The 27936-nt window shown below is 43.4% G+C and overlaps 2 protein-coding genes across 8 annotated transcripts in view; both read left to right on the forward strand.

The window, feature by feature from the left end:
- TDP1 (tyrosyl-DNA phosphodiesterase 1) overlaps positions 1–13246 on the forward strand; it is a 71006-nt gene extending 57760 nt beyond the window's left edge. For all 5 annotated transcript variants that reach the window (XR_016020927.1, XM_074327054.2, XM_019744831.3 and 2 more), the window contains 2 exons: positions 394–502; positions 12968–13246. Coding sequence is in view for 4 of the 5 variants with exons in the window: in XM_074327054.2 (XP_074183155.2) it covers positions 394–502; positions 12968–13041 (183 nt within the window). In the remaining variant the exon portion in view is untranslated. The remainder of the gene's footprint in view (positions 1–393; positions 503–12967) is intronic.
- A 9663-nt stretch (positions 13247–22909) lies between these two features.
- KCNK13 (potassium two pore domain channel subfamily K member 13) overlaps positions 22910–27936 on the forward strand; it is an 84889-nt gene continuing 79862 nt past the window's right edge. The window contains exons 1-2 of one of the 3 annotated variants that reach the window (XM_074327051.2): positions 22910–23045; positions 23496–24584. In XM_074327051.2, the coding sequence (XP_074183152.1) occupies positions 24251–24584 (334 nt within the window). In that variant the 5' untranslated portion in view covers positions 22910–23045; positions 23496–24250. Of the gene's footprint in view, positions 23046–23111; positions 24585–27936 lie in introns of those variants that run through there. The other 2 variants (XM_074327052.2, XM_019744852.3) reach the window with 2 other exon arrangements.

The raw sequence follows: 27936 nt of genomic DNA on the forward strand, positions 1-27936 counted from the left end.
CCTGTTACTATAGCAATATTGAAAGTATTTTGAGATATTTTTATACAGTCTTCTAAATACTCACTGTAAACTACCGTACATAGCGGTTAGTAGAAAGGGACTATAATATCCCAAATTGTTTTACTCTAGTATCTTTATATCCTTTATTACACTTTTGCAAACTTTGCTATAATTTAATTCCTGAAATTTGAACCTCTTTTATTCCTGAGAAAGAATAATTTGGGGAAGTGTAAATAATTGGGGGAGTGTGAATGTATTCGACCTATTGAACACTGAACGTAGTTCTGAAATAACTTGCATTTTGTTGTGAATGCCATAAAGAAACAACTGCTTCTGAGATCTGTCTTTTTCAAAAACATGGGTGTAATCATAGATTCCTTCTGTGTGTCTCAGGGCCTGGACAGCTTCAAAGTGAAACAGAAATTCTTCTCAGGCAGCCAGGAACCAACAGCCTCCTTCCCTGTGCCATATGATCTGCCTCCAGAACTGTACGGAAGTAAAGGTGAGACACAGATGAAGGAAAACCTTGGGTTTTATGGACCAGAGCAGAAACAGAGCCCAGGAAAAGCCACTGATCTCTTAGTGGGAGGCTGGCTCGTGGAACACTCTGGAAGTATGGGTCTGTTCCTTGTGCTGCCCTGTTTAGGGCCACTGGAGCCATAGTTCTCAAACTGGCTGTTCTCGGTACCTCTCTGCACTCGTATCATTATTGAGGACCATAAGGAGCTTTTATATATGTGGGGTCTTACATCTGTTGATAGTTACTATATCAGAAATTAAAACCAAGAAATTCGAATATATTTGCTTTTAAAAAAAGCAATAAACCCATTATAATATATATAATATATATATATGTATATATGTAACATATATATATATTTTTTTTATGACTACCCCCCACACCCAAAAGAAAAGCTAATGAGGCAGGTTGTATTGTTTATATTTTTTACAAACCTCTTTCTATCCTGGTTGACGGAAGATAGCTGGAGTCTCATAGCTGCTCTGTTGTGATATTACACGTCATGTAGCTTCTGTACACTAGTGAGAAAGTGAAAGTGACCAATAATAGCTTAAAATTATGATGAAAATAATTTTGACTTCACAGCCCTGCCCTCCTTAAAAGGGAGAACCCCAAGTCACACTTTGAAAATGGCTAAGCTATGACTTTCTTAAGGGCAGTGACCGTGTATTTTTCACAATACGAAGTCAGTGGAATTTTGGTGCCGATTCCTGGTGTTTCTGGAGGAAGGCTTGCTAGCTGGTGTAGGTGGTACCACCTCTGACCCAGGCCCACAGGCTGCAGTTATGCTTTTCTCAGCCAGACAGGCTGAATGTCTGTCTGCCTTTGAGGCGAATTCACACTTAGACTCGTACAGGAAAGTCACACTTATCAGACTCAATCAGGTCTGCAGGGGGAATAAACTTTCTCCTACCCTCAAGGTTCTTTCAGCTAGTCTACTAATCAAATAGACAGGAGACAGATTAGCAAGAGAAAATAACCAAATGTAATACATATGTACGTATGGGAAGCCCGTAGATATGAGAGAGTCAGAAACCCCACCTGTAAGCGGTTCAGAGATGGGGAACAAGGGAGTATAAAAAGACATCCTGAGCTAGAGGGGAGGTTGTACACCTTGGGGGCTTCAAAAGGTCACTGCCGAATGATAAGATCAGATGCTTAGTAAATAAGTTTGCCCTGCCCTATAGATAGGTCAAAAGAGCTTATCGCTGATAATAGCTTATTATGGGCAAGACCCCTAATTCAAGTTTTTCTAGGTAGTTAAGAGAGGGGCAGAAGTTTCTCCTGAGCCTGGGTCTAAAGTTGCCTTTAGCTCACAACAATCTGCATGCCACAGACACACATCTGGGGTCACTCTCATTCGAAACCCCCACACAGGCCATCCTTATTAATTTACAATGGTAAATGCTCATACCACCACAACCAGGATATTTTTTCCTGGAAGGTCTCCAGAGGTCTATATGCATAGCCAAATTATGATCTATAGTTTTGGAGTGAATGCTGAATCTGAACAGGGCAAATTTGGTTTTTGATCGGAAGGTTTTACTGACATCACCCCATTAAAATTCCAAAATATCTGATTCCATAACAGTCAGCCCAGTGGGTCCCTTTGTTCCTGAGACAGTGATGGATGGGGTCTAGCTACTTACCCACCCTTTATGGCTTTGTGGTGAACCGAACCCCCCCTTGTGATGAACCCATTTCTTACCGTATTTCCCCGAAAATAAGACCTAACAGGAAAATAAGCCCTAGCATGATTTTTCAGGATGCTCGTACTGTAAGCCCTACCCCAAAAATAAACCCCAGTTTAGATCATCAGCCAGACAGACACATTTAGTACATCTGTTGCAACACACGACGGATGTATTAAATTATAAAATAATATATAATTAAACATAAATAAATAATATTATTGACATTAATACTTAAAAACAAATGATAATGTAAATTATAATTAAGTATTTGTAAATACCCAAGTGGGCGCCTTTGGATGAGAGGTAAGCGCCTACGCAAACAGACGAACTTGAGACTTACTGCCGAATGACCAATCGGAGTACAGATACAATACACGAATAACATGTGCACTTGATAACGAACGGACACGTTTGTGTCTAATATGAATCTTCATAATTCTAGACGTCATGTGTTGTAATGGACATACTTAATGCACTTGTGTGAAATAACGTTTTCTGAATTTTTGGTGCCTGCAATTTTTCATCACTTTTGCGTGGACCATCATTCTTTTTTATACCCCCACCTCTCCTCCTCCACCTCCGGTTCAAGCCATTGTTTCTCAGTCTGGTTGTGCAGGACACAGCTCCTTGGCCCAGGCTGGTGTGATGAGCCTTGCGCTCCCCCAGCTGAGGCAGTCCGTCACCGGTCGGCCGCTCACGGCAGCTCACGGCAGCTCTCACCGGCTGCCGGCCACTTACGATGGCTGCCGGCCACTGACGCTGGCCGCCGGCCACTGACGCTGGCCGCCGGCCACTGACACTGGCCATAGCCACTCAATGGCAGCGCACAGTAGCCCACGGCAGCCCATAGCAGCTCATGCTGTCTGCCAGCTGCTCATGGTGTTACACTGTAGCACACAGCAGCCTATGGCAGCTCACCCCAACCTCCGGCTGCTCACGGCAGCCCAGCTCCAGGGAGAGCTGTGCACAGTCTTAGCTGTAGAGGACACAGTTCACTGGCCCATGTGGGAATCGAACCGGTGGCCTTCAGCATTAGGAGCACAGCGCTCCAACCACCTGAGCCACTAGGCCGGCCCTGGACCATCATTCTTAATTGTCATCATTTTTGTTGCCACTCCTGTCTCGTAAGCCTTCAGTTAACACTTAATATAATGGTAGATTTAAAAGGAATGATATTTTGACCCCCAGACAAGATGAGTGCAAAAAGAAAGAGCTGTTCTATCGAGTATGAGAAAGGAATCATGGAGCACTCCCGGGGCAAGAATCTTACGGCTTTCTGCAAAGAGAAGAGGTTGGATCTCTGAATGGTCCTAAAATGGCGAGCGGAATATGATAACCTCAGTCAGCAGGTGGATGAGGGAAATGCTAAGAAGCACAAGTGTGGATCAGGTCGGCAACCATTAGTTCCTGAGCTGAAAGACATCATCTGTGAATGGATTGCTGACAGGAGAGCAAAGGCTTTGGTTGTGTGCAGGGCTGATAGTCAAGCATTTGCCCTTGCAATGGCACCACAGTTAGAAACATCCCCAGAAGAATTATATCCCAAGAAGAAGAAATATCCCCAGAAACTAAGATATCTGTATCACAACACTGGCTGGATGGCTTCCTTCAAAAATATGAACTGTCTCTAAGAAGATTGACAACACTGTTCAAGCTGAAAGATACTGAAGTTATTAAACGTACACTTGCATTCAAGTCCTGTGTTGATGGCATTGACTTTTCTAAATACCAACTCTCCAACATGATTGCTATGGATGAAACTGCAGTGTTTATGTGCCAAGGATCTCAAACGACAGTTGATCAGAGGGGTGCCTCGTCAATCTACATTCCCTCCACTGGTTACAAAAGTGCATGTGTTACCTGTATTTTGGCAATTCGTCTGGATGGAAAGAAAGCCCCACCTCTAATTATCACTAAGGGCAAGAAAGGTAAGATTGAAAGTGTTTCAGGCATTTATGTTCTTGAAATCGAAAAGCCTGGTGCACACAAGCAGTTACAAGGAAGTGGGTTGATTTAATGCTGCCACTTGTTTTGCGAGGTGGCCAAAGAGGACTGCTAGTCTAGGATTCAGCCAGCACTCACTGCACTAAAGACATGAAGAACTTCCTTGCAGAGAGAAGAATAGGTCAAATAATGATTCCCGCAGGAATGACTGCCTATCTCTAGACTCTTGATATTGCAATAAACAAGCCATTCAAGGACCATTTGCACATGGAAATCAATGACTACATTGAAAATAGAATGGAGAGAAATCAGCGTAGAAACTTTGTGAAGCCTAGCCTCCAAGAGGTCGTTTCTTGGGTGAAGAATTCAGTCACTGGACAGCTGTGTTGGATACAATCACTGCCAGCTGTGTTGCCAATGCACTGCCAGCAGGCTACATGGACAAGAAGTGCTCATTTAAGGAGAGCTCTATTGCTGGACATGAGAGATTGGGGCCAATGGTTCTACAGGAAATGGAGTCACAAGAAATTCAAGCCAGAATTCGGGGTTTGGAGAGTTATGATGATGTTCCAGAAGATGACATGACTGTATTTGAATAAATGTAGATTGTTGGACATGAAAAAAAAGACATCCCTTGAAAATAAGCCCTAATGCAACTTTTGGAGCAAAAATTAATATAAGACCCAGTATTATTTTCGGGGAAATAACAGTAGATTGATTGTGTTGACACATCTCACATGTAATCCTATCTCATGCTGTCTGGTGTGCCAGCCAGTCTTACAGCTGACTATATATATATAAAGGGTGCCAAAAAATGTATACACATTTTAAGGAAAAAAAAACTATTAAAATTACGCTGATGGTAACCACTTTGAGCACCTCTTGTAATTGCAGAAGTCAAACATGACTTGTATCCATCTTTTGTTATCAGTATATATTGAGTATTACAATTTTAATAATTTTCCTTTCTTGAAATGTGTACACATTTTTTGGCACCCTCTTTATATGATCAGTTGTGCTGATACTAAGTTTCAAAAGGCATTCTTGCTCCCCTTCTTTTCAAGCTGTGCACTTCTTTTTTTGAGTCCTCTAAATTTTTGTGTATTCATGCATATTCATTTTTGACTAGCAAGATTATATAGGTTTTATCAGAATTTCAAGGAATCTGACCACACCACATACACACACAAGTGGAAAACATTGCTTTAGAACCAGACTGTTTTAAGTGCAGCGCTATAACTTGTTAAGTGACCTTGGGCAGTTATTTGCAATCTCTAGACCTTGTGTTTCTATCTGCAAAACAATAAGAATGCCTCCCTCAGAATGAAACTAAGATATCTGTAATACACTTAACACAGTGTTTTAGTTCAGAATTAGCAGTCAGTAAATGTTAGCCATTGTTTTCGTTGTCAACGTAAGAAACGTCCAAACCTGTAGAGGATTTTTATGAGTTTATTTGAGCCAAACTGACAACGATTGCCAGGAAGCAAAATCTCATTGGATTGAGAAAATGTTCCAGAGAATGGTAGTTTTGCGGCTTATTTTATACATTAGAAGCAAAGGAGACATAAGGGGGCAGTTACATGAAAACCATTGGTGGTAGATAAAGCGGGCAGGAGAAAGCAAAGCAGGGAGATCTCTGGGATTGGATAAAAGGTAAAATGGAGAACGTACTTCCTTTACATTAGTGGGTACAGGACAGTTAATAATTAACACTTACAGCACATACAGAGGGTATGTGGGCAACAAGATGCCAGTGAGGGGCTGTGGTGCAGAGGTTGTGCCCTGAAGCATCTAGAAAAGGAGATTACTCTGACATTTCAAAGGTATGTTATCTTAGATGTAAAGACAATAGACAGGCATCACTTCAGGTAAAGACTGACCTTTTCAAGGAAGCTACAGGCCTAGGACGTGACTACCTGCCATGACTTGCTTTTAGTTAGGAATTTGTATGTTCAGACCATCCTATGTGGTTACTTTCGGTCTCTGAGTTTGTAAGACCCACCATGCAGGCCTCCTCTGAGCTCATCAGGTTTAGTTTGTGGCCGCTTTTTCATCCACACTGTTACCTAAAATGTCCAGTTTAGCTCCTGGCATATAGTAGGGGATTGGTGTTCATTCTCTCCACTGCTCCTTGGTGAGCTGATGATGAAAAGAGCCTAAGGCTTCTGCAAGACAGTCTTTAGACCTGTGAGCAACACAGACACTGATAATCTGTCCTTCCCTCTAGGGTTTGTGCTGCACTTTTGTCTTTCCTCCCTTTCTCTGTTCTTCACGTTCCTTTTGTTTGTTTTTAACCTGAGTTCTCTGGAAGAAACATTGGACCCGGGGACTACCTGTAACTGCCTTAGGCTTTTGTCTGGCCTTGGGCCTTTTATTTCCCACCCCCAGCCCTGAATCTTAGCTGGAATTCTACCCCCTCCTTTTAGCCCAAACTTCCAAAGGACTGTGAAAGCAGAGTAGAAGAGATAGAGAAGCCTTAAAATTATCCTGAGGCCCAATAGAAAAGACATTCCCAAGAATTTAAAGTTTACAGCTGGGTAGTGTCTTAGACCCAGTAATGATAAATCTTTTATTTGGCCAGCAAGCAGGATGCTTTCCATGGTTTAGCTGAGTTTTCTTTATTTTTTCTGCATCTCCTTTGAAAGATACATATAAGAGAGACTGTAGCATTTTATTTTTAATCACTACTACTACCACACTGCTTTAAAAGCATGAACAATAATGGCAGTGATTCCGATTGTCACCATTTCTTATATAGCCAACGTTCGAGGGAGTCCTATGGCCGATAAAAAGGCATTTTACCAAGGTTTGGAAAAGTGAGTGCTAAGAACATTTCAAAAGCACTTCATTTGAAAAAGTGATTTTCAAGCCACTGTAACACATGTAAGATCTTGCTAAATCAGAAGGCAACACAAAAAAAGAAAGACTGCTGTGAACACATTCCATGTTTCCCCGAAAATAAGACCTAGCCGTACCATCAGCTCTGATGTGTCTTTTGGAGCAAAAATTAATAAGACCCGGTCTTATTTTACTGTAATGTAAGACCGGGTCTAATATGATACGATACGATACGATCCAATACAATACAATAAGACCGGGTCTTATACAATACCGTATTTCCCCGAAAATAAGACCTAACCGGACAATCAGCTCTAATGCTTCTTGGGGCAAAGATTAATATAAGACCCAGTTTTATAGGTATTATATGAGACCGGGTCTTATTTTAATTTTTCCTCCAAAAGATGCATTAGAATTGATGGTCTAGTAGGTCTTATTTTCAGGGAAACACAGTTGCAGTTCAGTATAAGAGGCTTCCAGACATCTTGAAACAAAGAAACTGGTCAAATAAAGTAAAGCAGAAACAAAGTCTGGGCTACGGGTATACCTTGCTTCGCCCAGTGTTCACTGCTTGTTCGTTCTCTTCACGAGTCTGTATTGAGAACCTGACTGTGCAGACACCGCCGAGGTGCTTGGAATATGTCAGTGAATGAGACGGACCCAAATCCTTGCTCTCACTGAGTTTCCATTTACTCTTATGCTGTAAACTTACAGTTAACCAAAGTCATTTTGCTAACAGGAGTTGTATTCTTAAAAGAAAACTTTTATAAAGCAAAATAATCATTTTAAATCTAACTTAAATTATTCCCATAAGTCCCACTTAATGTGTGACCTTGAGCCTGAAGAGAAAGTGAAATAGTTAAGTGTTCACTCTCTCCTGAGCCCTATACCAAAGGCATCTGCTTGCACTCCCTTTTTAGCTTATGTTCTTTCATTATCTGGTATACTATTGAGAGAGTAAAGCTTATCTTATTTGGATTTAAAGAATAAGTTATATGTCAAGTTTAAGAGGTAAACATACGAGCTTCAAAGGTTTTACTTTATTGAGTGATCTTTTTTTAATACACGTGGTATATGTATAGTATTCTTTCAAAATTTTTACATAACTTCAGATTTACAAAAAGTTACAAGAAAAGTACAACAAATTTCCGTATACCCTTTCACCCAGGTTCCCCAAATATCTATATTTTATCATATTTGCATAATTCTCTCTATGGCTCATATGTTAATTGTTAATTTTTTTCTGACCCATTGGAGAGACAGTTGCAAGCATGAAGTCACTTTTTCTCTAACCACTTCGATATATATTTCCTAAAACTAAAGACATTCTCTAACATAACCAGAGTACTATGAGGAACTGGAAATTTACCCCCTTCCCCTCTTAGTTCTTCTCACTGGTCAAATAATTGAAACGACATAAGACAGATTAAAAGGGGGAAATAAGGGAATTTAATTACGTATATACATGGAATGGGAGGGGTGCTGCAGGAGAACTTGAGACCCAAGGACAAACCAGGCAGTTGAAGCTTATATGCCACCATGAGTAAGGAGGGTGGGGGTGAGCGTCTGAACTTCAAAGAGCAGGAACACAATTTACGTGGAGGTGGAAAAGCAAATGTTTGGTCAACAAATGTTTGCTGGACCTTCTTTAACAATGGGACACAGACGGGACTTTGATCAAAGGGGCCTTGCTAGGTTCGTCCCCATCTATCACACTAGTTCATATTGGACTATAGTTATCTGTGACAATCCTCCCTTCCTGGAGCAGGTCCTCTGTGAATTCTTTAAGGCAGTTTGGGGGAAGGGCAAAGGTTTTCCCCAAGTCTTTTGTTTCTTAAGAATATCAGCTTAAAATCAATATCCAAAAGGCATATTTTGGGGTGGCAAATTCTGCTCCCCCTCAGTTCCCAAATGGTTTAACCATTCCCCTTACTGTTTGATTAATTTCTCGCATTTAGACAGCATGGCAATAAACTTCGGTGCAGACCTATCAGCATTATTGCTGAATAGTAGAGTCTAGATTCATATCTTTGTCAGGGAAACAGAAAGTTGATTTAATATTCTAATCCAAAGAAAATGCAAGAGGTAAATCACTGAAAATCGTTGGTATGTTTCATTTTAATTTTTAAGGAGCTGGTATTTTGTTTTTTAAATGAGGCAGCCAAAATCTTTTAGACATGATTTTGATCATGTCCTTTAAGATGATCTGTTTTTGTTTTATATTATAGCACAAACAGAAAGCTGAAATTAAACTTCCAGCTTAGCTTTTTTTCTAATTAAAGTTTATTGGGGTGATAATTGTTAGGAAAGTCACATAGGTTTCAGGTGGACAATTCTGTAATATAGCATCTATGTATCACATTGTGTGTTCACCACCCAGAGTCAGTTCTCTTTCCATCACCATATACCAGCTTAGCTTTTAACATGACTTCATCATCAGAAAGTTTGAGGAAATCTAGAATTAGCAAAGTAAAGAGTCATTTACCAGATTACCTTGAAATAAATAAGTACTTGGTGTTTAGCAATTTGTATTATTCTTCCTCCCACTAGGTTAGAATATTCTGGGCCGGCCTGGTGCCCCAGGCGGTTGGAGCTCCAATGCTCCTAACCCGAAGGGTTCGATTCCCACCTGGGCCAGTGGGCTCTCAACCACAAGGTTGCCGGTTCGATTAATATATATATAATATTCTGTTCTACTTTATTTAATTACAGGTTAATATGGGTGGGTTCTTCACAAAGAAGGGTGTTAATGGGTTTCAGATAATACTGATAGTGCTGTAAACCTAAAAATAAAAGACCAAAGTGAGAGGCAACAAGTATTTATTTGATACCCAACAGAAGAGCTATTCTGGAAGCACTGATTCAGGCAGAAACCCAAAGAGTGTTCTGATTAGGAGGTGAAGGCAAGGGGTATTTATGAGAAAGGGAAGGGGAGCAATGACGCAAGTAGAAGGAAGGAATTTCTGTGGGTGTTAATAAGGTCAGGAGTCTCTATAGGTGCAAATAAACTAACACAGTGATGCTACCGTGTTTCCCCGAAAATAAGACCTAGCCGGACAATCAGCTCTAATGCGTCTTGTGGAGCAAAAATTAATATAAGACCCGGTCTGATTTTACTATAAGGGAAGCTATCGGGGAAACATGATAATTCTAAAGAATGCCTTTAATTTTCAGTCTGCTTTGCAAACAGTTCTTTGGAGTACCATGCTGCGTTAGGCCCAGTCTGAAGGTTACTTGGCCCAGTTTAAACATTCCAAAGGCCTGAGGAGTAAGATGTGCCTGGCAGTTCCTCTGGGATGGCAGCTCTGACTCCATCTTGAAGTGGCTCCATTTCTGTAATTTTTCACACTGCAGTTACAAATGATTGCAATTCTACTAGGCTGGTAACTCAGTGTAAAATATTTTGGAGCTTTCCTTTGTATTTCAAGCTGGCAAGTCTTTTCATCCATTCCTTGATTTCACAGTAGGCTAAAGTGAAATGACATCAGAAATCTTACGATAATTGGTTCATCTCTTTGGGATCACGCACCACACACAATCTGTTTGTTCCCAATATAAGGAAAGAAGACAGGGATTGCTCAGATGAGACAGTGGCTCCTGCGAATAGTCTGTCAACTTCCCCTGGAAAAAAGACAGTGAGAGATGTGCGTATGGGTGTTTTGGCCCAGGGGCAAGTGGTGTGGTCGTAAGTCCTTCTCCCAAGGGCCGTTGCTTAGAGGATTAGAGGAGAGAACTTATTACCTAGCTTCCGAGAACAGGATTTTTTACTTTACTTGGGTTCATCTGGTTATTGGAAAACCTGTTAGGACTTACACAGCATGTAGGATAATGACGATCTTCACCCAGTATGAGCTGAAGGTGTTGGTGATTATAATATAATTGTAATAGATTATAATAGCACCTAGCACTCTGAGTACTTATGATGTGCCAGGAACTGCAGTTGAGCACGTGACATGAATTGAGTCATTGAATGCTCACTCCCCCATGACGCAGGTACCAGTATGACTTCACAGATAAATGCCCCCGTTACCCTTACACTATAGCCCCTCCCCATGGAGGGCTAAGGTTTGGGGTTACAAAGAGGTGCTGGGTGCAAGCAGTCCCTGACCACAGGCCAGGGAGACGCGCAGGAAACCCCGCGGGCTGGCCGCTCGCCCCCAGCCTCCTGCCATGTCCTCAGGGTAGGCCTCGTCATCGTCATGTGTCACCGGGACTGGACTGCTTGTTCCGCTCCCTGACTCGAGCCCCCTCCCACTGACACCCTCTACCCGGCTGCCATGCACATCCATCATGCCGTATTCCAGAAAAAAGACAGGTCCCCATCCCCTTTAGCCTTGGATCCAAACCCTGATTGTGTCAAGATCACCTTTAGAACTTGGTAAAATGCATATCACCAGGCCCAGCCCAGACCTACTGAAACAGGCTTTCGGGGGGGGGGGGCAAAGAGGGGGGGCACTTCTCACGTCAGCCCAGTTAGGGAGCTACTCTGCAGATGTGGTGACGTTCAGAGTTCCAGCCTCATGGCACACCTGCTTGTCTGTCTGCCCCACTGGGCTGTGAACTCTCCGAGGACCTCAGCTTTGCCTGGCAAAGTACCTGGCATCTACCCAGCACTCAACAAATATTTCAGATACATGCACGACTATATCATGAGGCAAGTTCTTCTCTTAGGGGACAATTTAGGCAGATTGCTTAAAACAGGCGTTCATCTAAGCAGTAAGTATTAATGCTGATTTCCAGTAGTGACGGGTAAAAAAGACACATCAGAATCATACCCACCCCCTTTTCACCTACCTGTTGGCCTTTTTAGTGGCTTTCCCCCAAGCTAGTGGAGGCCCTTCCCGCCAGCACAAGAAACAGCCTGTAGGTGCAGACATTCGCTCACTTGCATCGGGGATATGCTGGTAGGGTGGTTACCAGGTCCTTGCTTGGCCTAATTTCAAGGGAGAGGAGTAACTGCAGTGTGGTTGTGAAGTTACTTCTGACTTGCTAATGTTTGCATCACAAACCCTGCAGTGGTGAAGAATCGCTCTAGGAGCTACTCGTGTTGCACGAATCGGGTGTCCTCTGCCATGGGGATGAAGCAGGGCTGATGTTCGCTGCCATCGGCCTCCGTTCAGGAGGAGAAGGCTGCCCCAGGCACCGTGGCCGTGCTGAGCACAGGGTTTCGAGGGCTGGTCCAGCTCAGGGACCTGCTGCAGGGCCAGCTTACTATCGACACTCAGGCTGAGTTGTTCTTCCTCATACCCATCAGGACAGGCCTAGGGGGCTTTATTTTTAGTCCCCACCATGTATTGACTCCCTGCCCATCTCCTTATGGTTCTTTTGAGATGATTTGACTCTAGTAGTAGCAGTACATGCTAAAAGTGAGTAGTATGGATTTTTTTCAGTTTCTGAAACATCCGGTAAAAGGAAGAAAACTTCACATTTATTGAGTACTTGCATCATGCCAGGAACGTTCACAGGTGTTCTCTCGTTTATGTTTCACAATAATCTCGGGAGGTTGCTAGTGCGATCAGGTCCCATTTCACAGGTTAGGAACCTGAGGCCACATTCCAAATGTGCACATGGGTTAGGCTCTCTCTGTGCTGGACACTGTGTCTTACACACCACACGGATTTATCTCATTCAGTCCTCCTGACAGCTTCACGACGTACATACAGATAAGGAAACTGAGGCTTAGAGAGGTGAAGTGACTTGTCTGTGTAACTGGCAAGCCAGAATGCACCCCAGGTTTCTACTCGCCTGCTTCCCTGTTCAGTCACTCCTGTCTTAACCTGAACCGTTACTAAAAACCGTCGTCTAAAATGGGCTATTATCTGGGGTTGGTTCAAAACAGGTTCTTTATAATTTGTAGATTCCAGCACGTGAGTGATTTTATTCTGTATGGTGGGTGAATTCTTTCTAATCCTGTTCAAATCAGTATTATACATATGTAATGTGTTTCCCTCCCCCCCCCCCCCCCCAGATCGGCCATGGATTTGGAACATTCCTTATGTCAAAGCCCCAGATACACACGGGAACATGTGGGTTCCATCCTGAGTGCTGAAGTTCTACGAAGCTTAAGTCGTAAGACATTGAGCGGCAAACATTTGATGTTCTCATTTGTATGTGGTGCTCACTTCCCTTAAAGTGTTACCTGCATCCCTAACTCTTCGCATAGGTCACTCTTTTGAACACGGATGTTGGTGGTAGTCATTATTAACATTGCTCACTAAAAAAAATTAAAGATATTTTTTTAATCGCCTTTGCTATGCTGTGCATTGGAGTGTTTAATGTATATTCACTGATTTCATCTTCATAATAGCCCAGTTAAGGAGGTAGTTATCATCCCCACTTTACAGATGGGTGAAATTAAGATATCGATCCAAAGGCACACAGCTGGCGAGTGGCAGAGCTGCGTTTGAACCCACACAGCCAGTGTGGCAGAGACTCCCAAGCTCCACCAAGGACGCCTGTGTGTATTAATATGTAACTGTGGCTGCAAAACCAGTGCCTTCCATCCACTGTCACAGCAAATCATGGTTGGCATGACAGGACCAACAAGGGCACATAAGATCAACCACGAAGTGTCACATTCATGTGCAGGATTGGGCACTGAATCAGTAAAGCCAGAACCTGCCGGTGGAGCAGGTTCCTTTCAAGTGAGAGGACTGGGGGCTGAGCGCTTTCCCACGGTGAGCGAGCACGTTCTGTTAAATCCTCTGACTGAAACCTGGTGTTTCCATTAACCCACTAGATCTAAACCACAGAGCAGAAGGGGTCAGGCTGAGTGTCAGAAGAGAAGGCAGCACAGAAGATGCTACGGGTTGGGGGGAGGGAGACGAGGTTGCCCAGGAAATGAGGTGCCGGGAGATAATGAAACAGGGGCAGCCAACATGGGCCACAGCACTGCAAGTCTGGCTGTGATCTGTAGTCCATATTTTACAGAGTTCCGAGCAAGCCCGTCTCAAAGCAGCATCCAATTGCTGCATTTAAGTTACATTTTATTCCCTTTGGGCCTACCAGAAGCTCCCCTGAACACTCAGTCTGGCCAGACTGAGATTCTTGGTTCAGCTCTCCTATTGCCTTTGTAGCAAGGTTTGCAGAGCGCCCCGCTGCAATTTATCAAGAGCTGGAAGGTACCTGGACCAGTCTTTTTAATACACACGAATAAAGAGAAGCTTAGAAAGGAAAAGCAAAGGAGAAATTGCATCTATGGGAAATTTATTATAGGTTATGATCTTAGGTAACTTTACATCATCACACAATGGGGCATGTGATACTAACTAACCTCATATATAGGAGGGAAAAATATAAGGTTCAAGGTCACACAACTAGTGCGTGTCCCTTTCTAGCCCCAAGGACACTATGCCACTGTGTATACTCTGGGTGACTCTGGTCATAGGTTCTTTAGAAATTAACATGACAGCTGAATGCTGATTTGGGTGGGGTTTTTGTGGATTTTTTTGTTTTGTTTTTTCCAGATAATTAACATTATTAAAATTTAAAAGTCCCTAAATATTTGTTATTCAATAATATTTCATCAATATTTTTATGAAATAATACATTAGGATGCTTTTATAGTCACAGAAATGAGATGAATGAGCCTTAAGCAATGAAAGAGGCTTTAACATAAGTGCCATAAATGCTGGAGTCAGAGGGTCATAATGTAATGTCTGTTGCCAAGTCTCAGCTCTGCTTTCCAGAATATGGACTTCATTGTCAAGCAAGCTCTCTCCACCTAGAGGCTGAAATTCCCCACCACCAACCCCAGGATCCCACATGATTTCCACCTTGTCATTCCAGAGAAAAGTACTTTTCTCCCAGTAGCTCCAGCAAATCTCCAGCAAATTGGCCAGATGGAGTCATGTATCCAGATCATGGGCCTGCCCTTGGTGGGAGTGGGGGTGGGGGTGGGGGTCAGGTGCAGAATTCTCCAAAGACAAGCAGGAAATGCCTGCGGTTCATTATAGAGAAAGAATCGTCTCTAGGTGAACTCTTAATATTGTGCCAGAGGAACCTTTTTATGCTTCATTCTTGAATAATGTGTGCAAGCATGCAGATTTTATTGAAAAGCAAAAGGAAACCAAGAAGGAAATTTTAAAGTGCAAGTTTCTCGAAAAGCTGCATGAATCAGTAAACCCTTGTAGTCTGAGTGTTCTAGAACAGCGACTTTTCAAACTGTGAGTCACAACCCTTCAGTGAATCATGAAATTAATTTAGGGGGTCATGACCAGCACTTCTAAATGAAATATAGTAGAAAATGTCTGTGAAACACAAAGTGAGGTTTTTATTTCAATTTGCATGTGTGTGTGGTCAGGGTTACAATATAAAATGTATTGCTTCCCAGGTTTGCTAGTTCAACTACCCTGAATGAAAACAGATGGTCACTTGGGGGACAGCTGGAGATATGACCAAAATGTGAGAGGTGACTCGGCCCCAGGGTACTCACGACTCAGAACTAGTCCCAGCTCCCCAGCTCTGCTCCCTCCACACTGAGACCTCAGACAAGTCACGTGATGGTTCTGAGTCTTCATTTTCTCATCTGTTAAGTGGGGCTAATATCTATCCTTGCTGCCTCGTGGGATTGTTGTAAGAAGCAAATGAAACAGTGCTTGTAAACACTGGCAAGAATTGCATAAATACAGAGGATACCAAAAAAAGTGTAAACACATTTTAAGACAGGAAAAAACTGCATTAAAATTGTAATAATATGTACCGATAACAAAAGATGAATGAATACGAGTGATGTGCATACATTTTGTTGCCGGTGTAAATGGCGATGCTTTTTATTCTCGGTAAGTAAAAGTGCTTGAATGTGGCGGTCTGTCTTTGGGGCACTTAGAGAATGGTAAGTCAAGTGTAGAAAATAAACCCCATGTCTTTGGAAAAGTGAGTGTTTTCCCACAAAAATTGCTTCCACACTCTAACTGCAGGTTGTTTCTAGAAGATTTAGGTAGGTTTACGAGTGCTGGCTGCAGCGGGGTGGCCAGTGGGCTTCTGGATTCCACAGGAAGGGCGTTTCTGTTTGCAAGGAAGTCTCCATCCCTGGGCCCAGTCTTAAAACACCTGAACCACTGCACAGCTGACCTACATGCTGCTGTGCCTGCCACCTCCAGGAGAGAGAGAGGGGGGCCTGTTGGTGGTGGAATGGGACTGGGGAGTACATGTTAACATGAGCCCCAGGGGTGAGCTGACACTGCAGCCCTGGGAGGAAGTCCATTTTACAAATGAAGGAACAGGCTCAAGGAGGTATGTGAACCTACCTAGGTACAGTTGCATTCTTGAAGGTGATAAGAGCATGTTCCTGCTTCCTGAACTGATACCATAATGGGCTCAAGAAATGGGCATCTTTGTACTTGGATTGGCAGAGTCTGCCTTTAGGTAGAGGAATGGACCATGTGGTCTCAATGAGCCACTCAACACCATTCGAGAAACAATTTGTAAACACTTCGGAAGAGACCACCCTGAGCCTTGGCTCCACATCTCCATTCCTTTCCTCTCTGGAACTCCACGACACACTTGGCAGCAGGGGGCCTCTCCCCTTGGTCTCTGATTCCTATTCTTGGGTGGCACCCTGGCTCCTGCTCAAAGCAGAATTGGGTGGCCTTAAAAATAAGTGCAGGAGTGGGGAGAGGGGATTGGCTGCATGAAGGAACTTTTGGGATGATGGAAATGTGCCTGTCATGATTGTGGCATTGGTTACATTTTACAAAACTCTCTGAATTACACACCAAATTGGTACCTTTCACTGTATGTAAATTATAGTAAGTGCTCATTTAACATTGTTGATAGGTTCTGGGACTTAAAGTGAAACGATGGATAACGAAACCAATTTTACCATAGGTTAACTGATGTAAGCAAGAGTTAAGTTCCTATAGCATTTTATCAACGTTACAATGAAATACGTTATTCAGGGATCTGCTGTATACCTCAATAAAGCTGATTTTTAAAAACTCAAAGACTGTGCTGTTGGAATATGCATTCATTGTATATAAATTCTATATCAAAAGAGAAAACTAAACAGTTGTTGAACTCTAGTTAGTGATATGTACACTGAAGGATCTAGGGACACATGTATTGATGTCTGCAGTTTATTTTGAAATGCATTAAAATAAAATGTATTAATGAATGGATAGACATATGATAAAGCAAACAGGAAAATTTAAGTATAATCAAGGTTGCCACTATAAAACTCTTTCAACTTTGGTGTATGTTTGAAATTTTCATTACAAAATGTAGGGGAAACCAAGTAACAGGTTTCTGGCAGGGCCAAAGAACTATTGAACCAGCTCTTTCACAAATAAAAAGTAAAAGCTCTGGAAAACAACTTCTTTAATAACTAGCTGCTTAAAGGTATTGAAGTGACCAGAAGCAGGCAGAAACTGGAGGAGAGTTTTAATGAAGAAAGGCACCACAGTGAGTGAGTTTCCTGTTTTGTTTTGTTTTTTTACCACTTTTGGCCTGAGGTCAAGTCTCAGTCTGCACCATGCAAGGCAAGTAAACCTCCAGTGGAAAAACCTGCAGTCTTGCTGGCTTGATGATCCAGAGTGCAGGGTTTGAAGCAACCACAGCCTCAGAGTGAAAAGGGAAATAGAAAAGAACCAGAGAGTAGATTCCCGAATTCTGTATTTAAACTCTCCTCAAATCTGTGCTGACCACTGAACCGTGCATACACAGCTAAGGCTAAAAGAACTGAACTAAAATTTGAGCTACTTCCTGCTATGGGGGAGACAGTTTTGCAGGTGAGCTCAGCCAAGTTAACTGCCTGTTTAAAAATAATGATAAATTATTTTCATTGGAACATAACAGAATCCAGAGTTTCTATAATACATTGTAAATTATATACCAATTACAATGTCTGGGATAGAATCCAAAATTACTCAATACACAAATAATAAACAGAAAAACATAGCTCATTCTCAAAAGAAAAGACAAACAAAACTAACCCCAAGAATTTCCAAAGATTTTAAAGCAGTCATTAAAATTATGTTCAAGAGTGTAGAACAGATTTTCATCTTGAGTAAAAAGACAGTAAATTTCAGGTTAATAGAAAAACTAAATGGAAATTTTAGAACTGAAAAGTGTAATAAACGTCACTAAATGGGCTTAATAGCAGAATGGAGATGACAGAGGAGTCAGGGAAATTGAAGCTAGGTCACTAGACATTATCCAATCTGAAGAACAAAAAGAAAACTGAAGAAAAGGGGGCTGATGGCTAGAGGCCTGTAGGATAATATTAAAAAGTTTAACACGTAATTGGAATCCTAGGAGAAAATGAGAAAGTGTGGCGCAGAGAAAATATTTGAAGAAATAATAGCTAAAACTTTCCCAAAGTTGGTGACAAATTTACAGATTCAAGAAGTTCAGTGAATAAGTATCAGGATTATTCAAAGGAAATGCCACTGGGTGCATCATAGTCAAATTACTGAAGACCAAACTTGAAGAGAGAATCTTAAAGGCAGCTAGAGGGAACTGGGAGCAATGAGTCCACGGACCACTGACTCCTCAGAAACTCTGGAGGCCAGAAGGCAGTACAACATCTTTCACATGCTAAGAGGAAAAAAAAATGTCACATCAGAAATCTATATCCAAGTATCCTTTAAGAATGAAGATGAAATAACCACATTTTCTGATAAAACTAAGAGAATTAACAGATCTGCACTACGAGAAATGCTGAAGGAAATGCTTCAGGCTAAAGGGAGAACATACACCAGAGAGAAATCAATGTTCAGTTAGGAAAAAAAAACATTGGAAATAAATATCTGTATAAATATAAAAGATGACATTTTTCTCCTTTAAGAATGTATATTACTGTTTAAATAGTAAAAAAAATGTATTGTGCATTTTAGCATATGTAGATGTGATTTGAATGACAACCATAGCATAACAGATGTGGAGAAGAAGGTAGGATATGAACCTCTACAGCTGCAAGCTTTCTATATTTTCCACAAAGTCATAACAATATTAACTCAGAGGGCTGTGAAAAGTTAATCCATAGAGCAGCCACTTAAAAAATAATGCAAAGAGCTAAAAAGTCAATAGGTAAAGTGAAATTTAAAAAAAAATTCAATCCAAAAGAAATGGGAAAGAAAGAACAGGAACAAAAAACAGTGGGGACAAACAAAGCAAATGGTAAAAGGAGAACTAAATCCAGCCACATAAATCACTACATTAAGCATAAATGCTCTCAGATTATGCTAAGATGGTAGCCACTAGCCACATTTCAAGGGCTCAGTAGTCACCGTATTAGACTTACTAAACACGTTGACCTAATTGACACCTATAGAGCACTACACCCAACAACTGCAGAACACATATTACTTTCAAGTACATTCACTAAGATCAACCATATTCTGGACCATAAAACAAATCTCAAATTTAGAATGAGACATTGAATATCGTTCTCTGACCACATTGAAAATGTTAGAAATAAATAACTTGTCTTAGAAAACATTTGGAAATTAAGCAACCCACTGCTTAATAATTAATAAGTCAAAGAACAAAAAATATTTTGAACAAAATAATATGAAAATATACCCAAATTTTTAGGATGCAGTTAGCACACAGATAACAGGGAAATTTAAAGCTTTGAAATGCTTACGTTAGAAAAGAAGAAAGGTCTGAAATCAGTGATGTATGTATTCACCATAAGAATCTAGAAAAAGAAGCAATGTAAACCCAAAAGGAAGTAGCAGAATAAAAATAAGAGTAGAAATCTCAAGTGAAATTTATGCCCAAAATGCAAGTTTGGCTTAACATTAGAAAAGCAATTGATGAAATTCAACACTAACAGTAAAGAAGAAAATTATATGATCATTGCACTAGATGCAGAAAAAGCACTTAACAAAATTCAGTACTCATTCATGTTTAAAAAACAAAAACTTCAGAAAACTGGAAACAGAAAGGGTGTCTATGAAAAACCCACAATTAACATCATATTTAATGTTGAAAATCTAAAGGCTTTCTGCTAAGATCTTGAACAAGACAAAGATATCTGCTTCCACCTCTTCAATATCATGAGGTCCTAGCCATTGCAGTAAGACAAGAACAAGAAAAGATAAATATAAGAAAGGAAGAAGTAAAATCCTATTTCAGATGACATGAGTATTTACATAGAAAATCCTAAAGGAATCAACTACTACAACTAATGAGTGAATTTAGCAAGGTTGTAGGAACTAAGTTAATTTGCAAAAATTATTTGCATTTTTATATACTACAGCAAACAATTGGAAAATGAAACCTTGGTATTTCATTTACAATAGCCAAAAAACCCACAGACTTCAAGATGAATGTAGAATAGATGTGCAAGATCTTTATATGCAAACCTGCTAAAAAGTCTGGAATGAAGGGATATGCCTCATTCATGAATTAAAATATCAGTTCTCATGCTCACTTCGGCAGCACATATACTAAAATATCAGTTCTCCCCAAAACAGATCCAACACAATCCTAATCAAGACCCCACAAGGCTTTTTCCCATGAAATTAACAAGCTGATTATACAATTTTGTAATGAAAATAAATGTCTTGTAATATCCAAAGACAATGTTGATAAGAAGAGCAAAGTTGAAGGACACACACTTTCTGACTTCAAGAACTACAATAAAGCTACAAGTAAACTAAATACTGTGGTATTAGCATAAGGACGGACAAATGAGCAAGCTACAGATTCCTGAAATAAATTCACTCTTTTTTGTCTTTTCAGCAAATGGCACTGGGATAATGAGATATTCACATGGATAAAGTGAACTTGACCCTTACCTCACACCATACAGAAACAAACTTCAAATGGATCATAGACCCAAATATAAAAACTAAAACTATAAAAATTTCTAGGGGAGGAAAAAAATAACAGAAAACCTTTGCAACCTTGAGGGAGGTAATGACTTCATAGTACATAAAAAGCACCAAACATAAAAAATAAATTGGGTTACACCAAAATTTAAAACATATCCATCAGAAAACATCTTTAAGAAAATAAACAGGCAAGCCAGAGACTGATAGTAAATATTTGTGAGATACAAGAAAGGAGTGGTGTCCTGGATATATTAATATAAAGAACCCATATAACAATTCAAAAGAAAATAATTTTAATTTTTCTAATGGGAAAAATATTTTAACATAATTTACAGAGGCAGATATACAAATGGCCAAAAAGCGCATTTCTCTACACATCCACCAGTATGTTTAAAGTTAAAATGACTGATAGTAACATGTTCACAAGGATTGTTGGTTGGTACAGCTATTTTGGGAAAATGTTAGGCAGTTTCTTATAAAATTAAATTCACACCTACCCTATCCAGCAATTCTATTCCTAGGTATTTACCCAATAGGTAGGAAAACATATCCACAAGTACTTATACAAGAATGTTCCTAAGTTATTTATGATAGCCAAAATTTTCTGACAGCCCTAGTTTTTATCAATAGGAAGAGAATAAATAAAACTATAGCATAGTCAAACAGTGAAAAACTAGGAATAAAAAGGAACAAATTCTAAGACATAACATGGATGGATATCAAAACAATGTTTTACAGGGCAGACGGGTGACTCAGTTGGTTAGAGCGTGAGCTCTGGGCAATAGGGCTTCCGGTTGGATTCCCACATGGGCCAGCGAGCTCCCCAACTAAGATTGAAAGCACAACAACTTGACTTGGATGGAGCTGATGAGTCCTGGGAAAAACACACTACAGTTCCCCAATAAAAAGTCCTGGAAATGTACACCATTCCCCAATAAAAGTCCCGTTCCCCTTCCCCAATCAAAAAAAAAAAATGTATATAACTGATTAAATTTTATCAAGATCTACAACAAGCAAAAAAAAAAAAAGTTTAGTGCTATAATAAGGCAAGATCAATCAGTGACAGAAAAAAAAATGAAGAACAATGACTTCCTGTGTAGGAATGTGTGTGGGCATGGATTTGCTGGGAGGGAATGTGGTAACTGACCTGTTGGTGATATTTGGTTGAGAGGTTGGATAGGTAGATTTTTTAATTTGCAAAATTGTATGCATCTAATAATGGTTCACGTAAGATTTACGCATTTCATTGTATATAAATTTTACCCTAAGAAAAACCCTGTATATATTGAGCTCTAGTTAATAATAAGGAGGGAGAAGTATTGGGGACAGGGGGAGTGTACAAAAGTCTACAACTTACTTTGAAATGTATTTAAACCAAATGGGTTGATAGAAAGAGGGTTGGATAGATATGTAATAAAGCAAGTAAAATGTTCACTGTAATAATATTATTTCAACATTGTTTGAAATTTTTCATAATAAAAAGGTGGGGAGGAGTAATTGTAGGACTCACCCTGGATGTATTCACATGTCCCCATATGCACTACCCTCTACAGCTCTTGGCCCCCAATAGGCTACATAAAAGAGGGAGGAGGAGACCAGAGCTGAGAAGATTAGCAGCATCAGGGTTTCTGGTGCCTGAATATTGGAATCCAGAGCTGAGTGGGGTTTTTTTTAATTCTCTGCTCCTGGGGAGTGTAGGTGGGTGGGTGGGCTTTGAGCCTGGGACCACTCTCTGGGCAGGCGGGGCAATTCTTAGCTGGAAGATGCCCACGCATCCATTCCTTTATGTATCCTTATTCACTCCTACATTCTAGGGGCTGGTGATTCGCAGGGGCAGTGTGTGGATGGGTACACAGGTGGGGGCGAGATGTGTCTGAAGGGGACGGAGCACCCTTTTTTGTCCGGGAGGTGCCCACACAGCTCGCTAAGCACCTGACCCGCCTCTTCAGCACCCACTTCCCGGATCTGCGCGCGGGGGGGGGGGGGGTGGGGGGGGGGTGGGAGTATCGCGGCCCCCTGAGGACCCAGGGAAAACCGGGCATCTGCGGGCGGAGACTAGCGCTGGGGGCCGCCCCGTGCGGCTGTGGGGTGAGAGACGGGGTGGAGTCGCTGCCGCAGGCAGCCGAGTAGCTCCACCTGTTGCAGTGTTGGAGCGTGTCCGCCAGGCAAGGCAAAGACCTCTGTTCGCCGAGCCGCTCTGCAAGACAGGGCCGCGGCGAGGAGGGAAGCTGGGGACAGTCCCAGCGGAGGGGCGCTCCCCGGAAGGTGAGATTCGAACGCGGCTGCGGCGCCATCAACCCCTGAAAGGCGGGGTCTCAGGGAGGGGTCCCCCGCGGTTTGGGGAGCTTTGCCTCTGGTCTGCATGGGGTTGGGGATAGCATTCCGCGCGGAGCCCAGTCGGCGCAAAATGTCTGGAACGCACCGAGGCAGCCAAGCCTAGGGGGAGGAGATGGCCCTCTCCGCGATCACGATCTCCTGGCCGCGGGGCCCCTCCAGCCCCTGGTCCTTGGCAGCCTGTTCGGGAGCTGGAGCTGGCTTGCGGCGCACGCTTCGCGCCCGCGGAGCCGACACGTGGGGACAGGAGACGCCCCCGCGCAGGAGCCAGAGGCCAAGGGCGTTCTGGTTGGGGCCAGACGAGGGAGGCTGCCCGGGGGAGATGCCCCGAACCTCCTTCGCTCCCTTTTTCCAATCGCCTTTTCTGGTGTCCTCCTCCAGCAGCTCTGCCCGCCGGAAGCCGCGCAGCGTGGGGGCCGAGCGGGAGGTCGAAACCTACGAACGCCGCTCTGCACAGTCCCTCTGACGGTGCGCCCGCCCGGCACCTGCTCCAGCCGCCAAGCCCCGGCAGCCAGGCCGGTAACCCTCGGGGCCTGAGGCTTTGCGCGACGCCGCGCCTGGGACTCAGCCCCGCGAATTTACTTGGGCAGGCACCGGCAACGCCAGCCGACTGAGACCCCGCGTCCTAGCCGTCGACGGCTTGGGAAGCGATGGTCAAAGAGGAGTCCACGAGGCTCTGCTTACCCTCCAGCCACCGAGGGCCCCCGGTCTTGGCTCTGGGGGAAAGGCAAGTCCGCGGGAGTTTGCCTTGAAGACGCCCCACGCCCGCTCAACCAATCTGACCCGGACAGGGCGCCGGGGTGGAAACAGCGCCCGCATCCTCCTGCCCAGCAGAAGCGGACTCTGCGCCCTGTCACTTGGACCTTCGCGTTAGAACTCCAAGGCGTCTGCGAAAAAGCGATTTGAAACCAGGAATCAAGGCGGACGTGGATTGTTAACTCCGCAGGAGCGGTCGAGGCCGCGGCCCGCGGAGCCGCGCGGCCCGGGGTAGCACCAGTGGCCATGGGCTAGCAGGCCGTCGGGCGTCCCGGGGCGGGCCGAACGCCCGGCCGAGCCCCGATCTCCCCGGGGGCCTGGGCAAGAGTCCGCCCGCGGTCACGGCCGTCCGGCACGGCGCTGACCCCGGGGGCCGGGCCATGGCCGGACGGGGTTGCGGCTGCGGCTCGGGCCACCTGAACGAGGACAACGCGCGCTTCCTGCTGCTCGCCGCGCTCATCGTGCTCTACCTGCTGGGCGGCGCCGCGGTCTTCTCCGCGCTGGAGTTGGCGCACGAGCTGCAGGCCATCCAGCGCTGGGAGGAGCGCCTGGCCAACTTCAGCCGCCGCCACAATCTGAGCCGCGACGAGCTACGCGGCTTCCTCCGCCACTACGAGGAGGCCGCCAAGGCCGGCATCCGCGTGGACAACACCCGCCAGCGCTGGGACTTCACCGGCGCCTTCTACTTCGTGGGCACCGTCGTGTCCACCATAGGTAAGTGAGCCCCGCGGGAGGGCGAAGGGGCGGGAGGATTTCCGGCACCGGCGCTCGAAGGGCAGAACGGCGCTTCTCAACCTGGCCCTCATCACCTCCGCGCTCAGCCTGGCTGCACAGATGTGAGCTGTTGCCTGATCCACAGGTGACACTGCCTCCCCGCGTCTCTAAATGTGGTCCACGGATCAGTTGCATTAGCATTATCGGGGAGCTTGTTATAAATGCAGTTTCAGCGCGCCCCCACCCCCGCCGCCTCTCACCTTCTGAGTCAGACTCTGCAGTTAACAAATTCCCCAGAGGACTTGAATGATCCTTAAATTGGAGACGTTCTGCTCTGGGAGATTTTCAGTCTAGTTAAGGAACCAGCCACTGCTTGAGTTCATGGAACTTTCCAGAGAAAGCTTACAAATTGGGACAGGAACCTATAAACGTTTATGGAGTTCGTACCACGCACAAGGCACCGATCGATCGGATGGGGAGGCACAAATTTAAAAGGAGCCCGTCCTTGACTTCAAGCTTACAGGGAGAAAATCAGATTGAATTTCCCAACCAAGTTGGAAGTTAGGAGGCAAAAGTGCTAATGAGGATGGAAACTGTTTTCTACCAGGATGAATCTGGGGAGAAGTGGCCTTTGGGCATAACCAGTTAGTGTTAGGTGTGATTTGGGTTTGGCGACTAAAAGTGCTTTGCATTCTGGAGGAGGAGAGAAGTGCATTCAAAGGCCCCATGAGCTACTGATCTATAGATTAGTGCAAGGAAGGCTAGGGAGGTCTCCTGGTAACGGGTGGAGGGGGCTTTTACTGTCAGACTAAGGAGCTGGACCGTATCTAGAGGCAACTGGGAGCCATTGAGAGTTTTTGAGCAAGAGGGTGGCATGGCTGCTGTCAGTTACGCCTTTTTTACTTGCAGAAGGAAAAAGTGAGGCGTCTTTGCACCACACCCCTAAGGATTGTTCACTCTTGAAACATAATCGAATGATAAGGGGTTTGGGTAAGATGTGGAAATTCTGAGGAAAGAAGAGAGCTGGCGTGGAGGTGGGCGCTTTGAAGGCTATGCTGAAAGGGAGTAGCTCCCGGGTACCAGCCACCAGGAACAGTAATGGCTTACAGTGGCAAATGGCACAGGGGGCAGGTGCTCTGTAACTGTGGGCCCTGTGTTTATAAGAGAGCTTGTCAGTGAGGCGGATGACAGGCTGCATCCTTGAAGTTCCCGCACATGGTTGTCTTAGGTAAACATTCTGCCAAAAGAAAGATCACAAATATAACAGGGCAGCCTTAGGCGTGATTAGTCAAGAAAGATTTCCCAAAGTTCGTCTGGAAGCCCAGGACTTCACTTGGTGAATGGGAGGCCAGGCAGAGAGGACTGGCATTATTAGGGAGTCCTGGCTTACAGGCTCCACCCCATCCCATCCCAGGTGGCCCTGCCCATCAGCAAGCCATTAAGATACCACAACAACTGGGTATCTGGCAAGAAAAACTCGCAGAGAATTTCCCTGATGACCAGAACACCGGACGCTAAGGAGGATGAGGGGCGAACAAACTGATTCATGACTTGCCTTGAATCTGTTGTGTGTGCATAGCAAACACAGGGTTTTTATTTAGGTCAAATATTTATGCGGGGTAGTTTTGATGGGAGACTAGGGGGCTAAGTTCTCCCCCATCACCACCCCCACAAGCCACTCCTTGGTACTCTCCACAGACACAGAGATAGGAAGGAGCAGTGTGTGTTATAGACCGGTGAACATAAATGCCATAGAAACTGCGGCTGTCGTGGATGGGTGGGCATGTAAGAGGCAAAATATAATAATGGAGCCTGGTGGAATAGGAGGAAATCTGGACTGAGAATCTGAAGGGGGAGCTACTGATCCTGCCTGTGTAACTTGGGCAAGGGTCTTCACTGTTCTCAGCCCTGTCCATCTCATCTGAGATGTCTACAAAGGGTTTGCCTTCGTGTCTGGCACACCATAGCTGTTCAGTAAATACAGCGGGTACCCAAAAAATGTAGACACAGTTTAAGAAAGAAAAAAACTGTATTAAAATTGTAATGCTCAATATATACTGGTAACAAAAGGTGAATGCAAGTCCCATTTGATTTCTGCAATCACAAGAAGTGCTCAAAGTGGTTACCATCAGCATTCAGACACTTCTGATTATGGCGAACTACTGCTTGAGAAACGTTGACCAAACTGTCCACTTGTATACATTTTTTGGCACCCCGATATTAGTCCTGTCTCTTGCCCACCGCCTCCCCCTACACCTGCCCCTCTTGTGAGGAACAATGAGGTCATATATGTGCTTTAAAAAGTACAAGGCACTATGTAAGTATGGGCTTATTTTTTTTAAGATTTTATTGGGGAAGGGGAACAGGACTTTATTGGGGAATAGTGTGTACTTCCAGGCCTTTTTTCCAAGTCAAGTTGTTGTCCTTTCAATTAGTTGTGGAGGGTGCAGCTCAGCTCCAGGTCCAGTTGCCATTTTCTAGTTGCAGGGGGCACAGCCCACCATCCCTTGCGGGAGTCGAACCGGCAACCTTGTGGTTGAGAGGACGCATTCCAACTAACTGAACCATCGGGGAGCTCAGCAGCAGCTCAGCTCAAGGTGCCATGTTCAATCTTTAGTTGCGGGGGGCGCTGCCCACCATCCCTTGTAGGACTCAAGGAATTGAACTGGCAACCTTGTGGTTGAGAGCCCACTGGCCCGTGTGGGAATCGAACTGGCAGCCTTCAGAGTTAGGAGCATGGAGCTCTAACCGCCTGAGCCAACGGGCCAGCCCTATGGGCTTATTTTTAACTTTCACCTTTCTAACATGTTAATTGATTTCATTAATAGCTGTTGTAATAACAGCATCTGCTACCCTTTATTAGAGTACATATTAGGCACATACTGGGTTTATTCTGTAAATACATGGTACAGCTCACTGCTATATTATATTCACACAGTTTGTTGACACATCTTGAGCTGGGTTTGATTATCCCCATTGTATAGATGAGGAAACTAAGGTTTCATGGTCTTTGTAAAATAAAGTATAAAGAAGGAAAAAGCTAAGCCATCTATAATGACATCACCCGAAGTCAACCATTAACAATTTGGTGCATTTCTTTCTGTTCTTTTTTCCCTATGCACACACATACATATATGTATGTGTGGTGTTTTTTTTAATTGGGATCACATTCTACAAACCATGTATATCTTGTTATTTTAATTATAATATTACATGATGGTGTTTTTCTTCTAAACATTAGTTCCACTCTGCTTTACTCTGCAAAGACTTTGAGATAACAGACAACAAGACAGCGTACAGTAAAATAATCATAAAATGTAAATAAAACTTCAGAATCAGGGAAACACAAAAA

Source organism: Rhinolophus sinicus, chromosome 3 (genome assembly GCF_057876585.1).
Source record: "Rhinolophus sinicus isolate RSI-liver-muscle chromosome 3, RSI-T2T, whole genome shotgun sequence".
Lineage (NCBI taxonomy): Eukaryota > Metazoa > Chordata > Mammalia > Chiroptera > Rhinolophidae > Rhinolophus > Rhinolophus sinicus.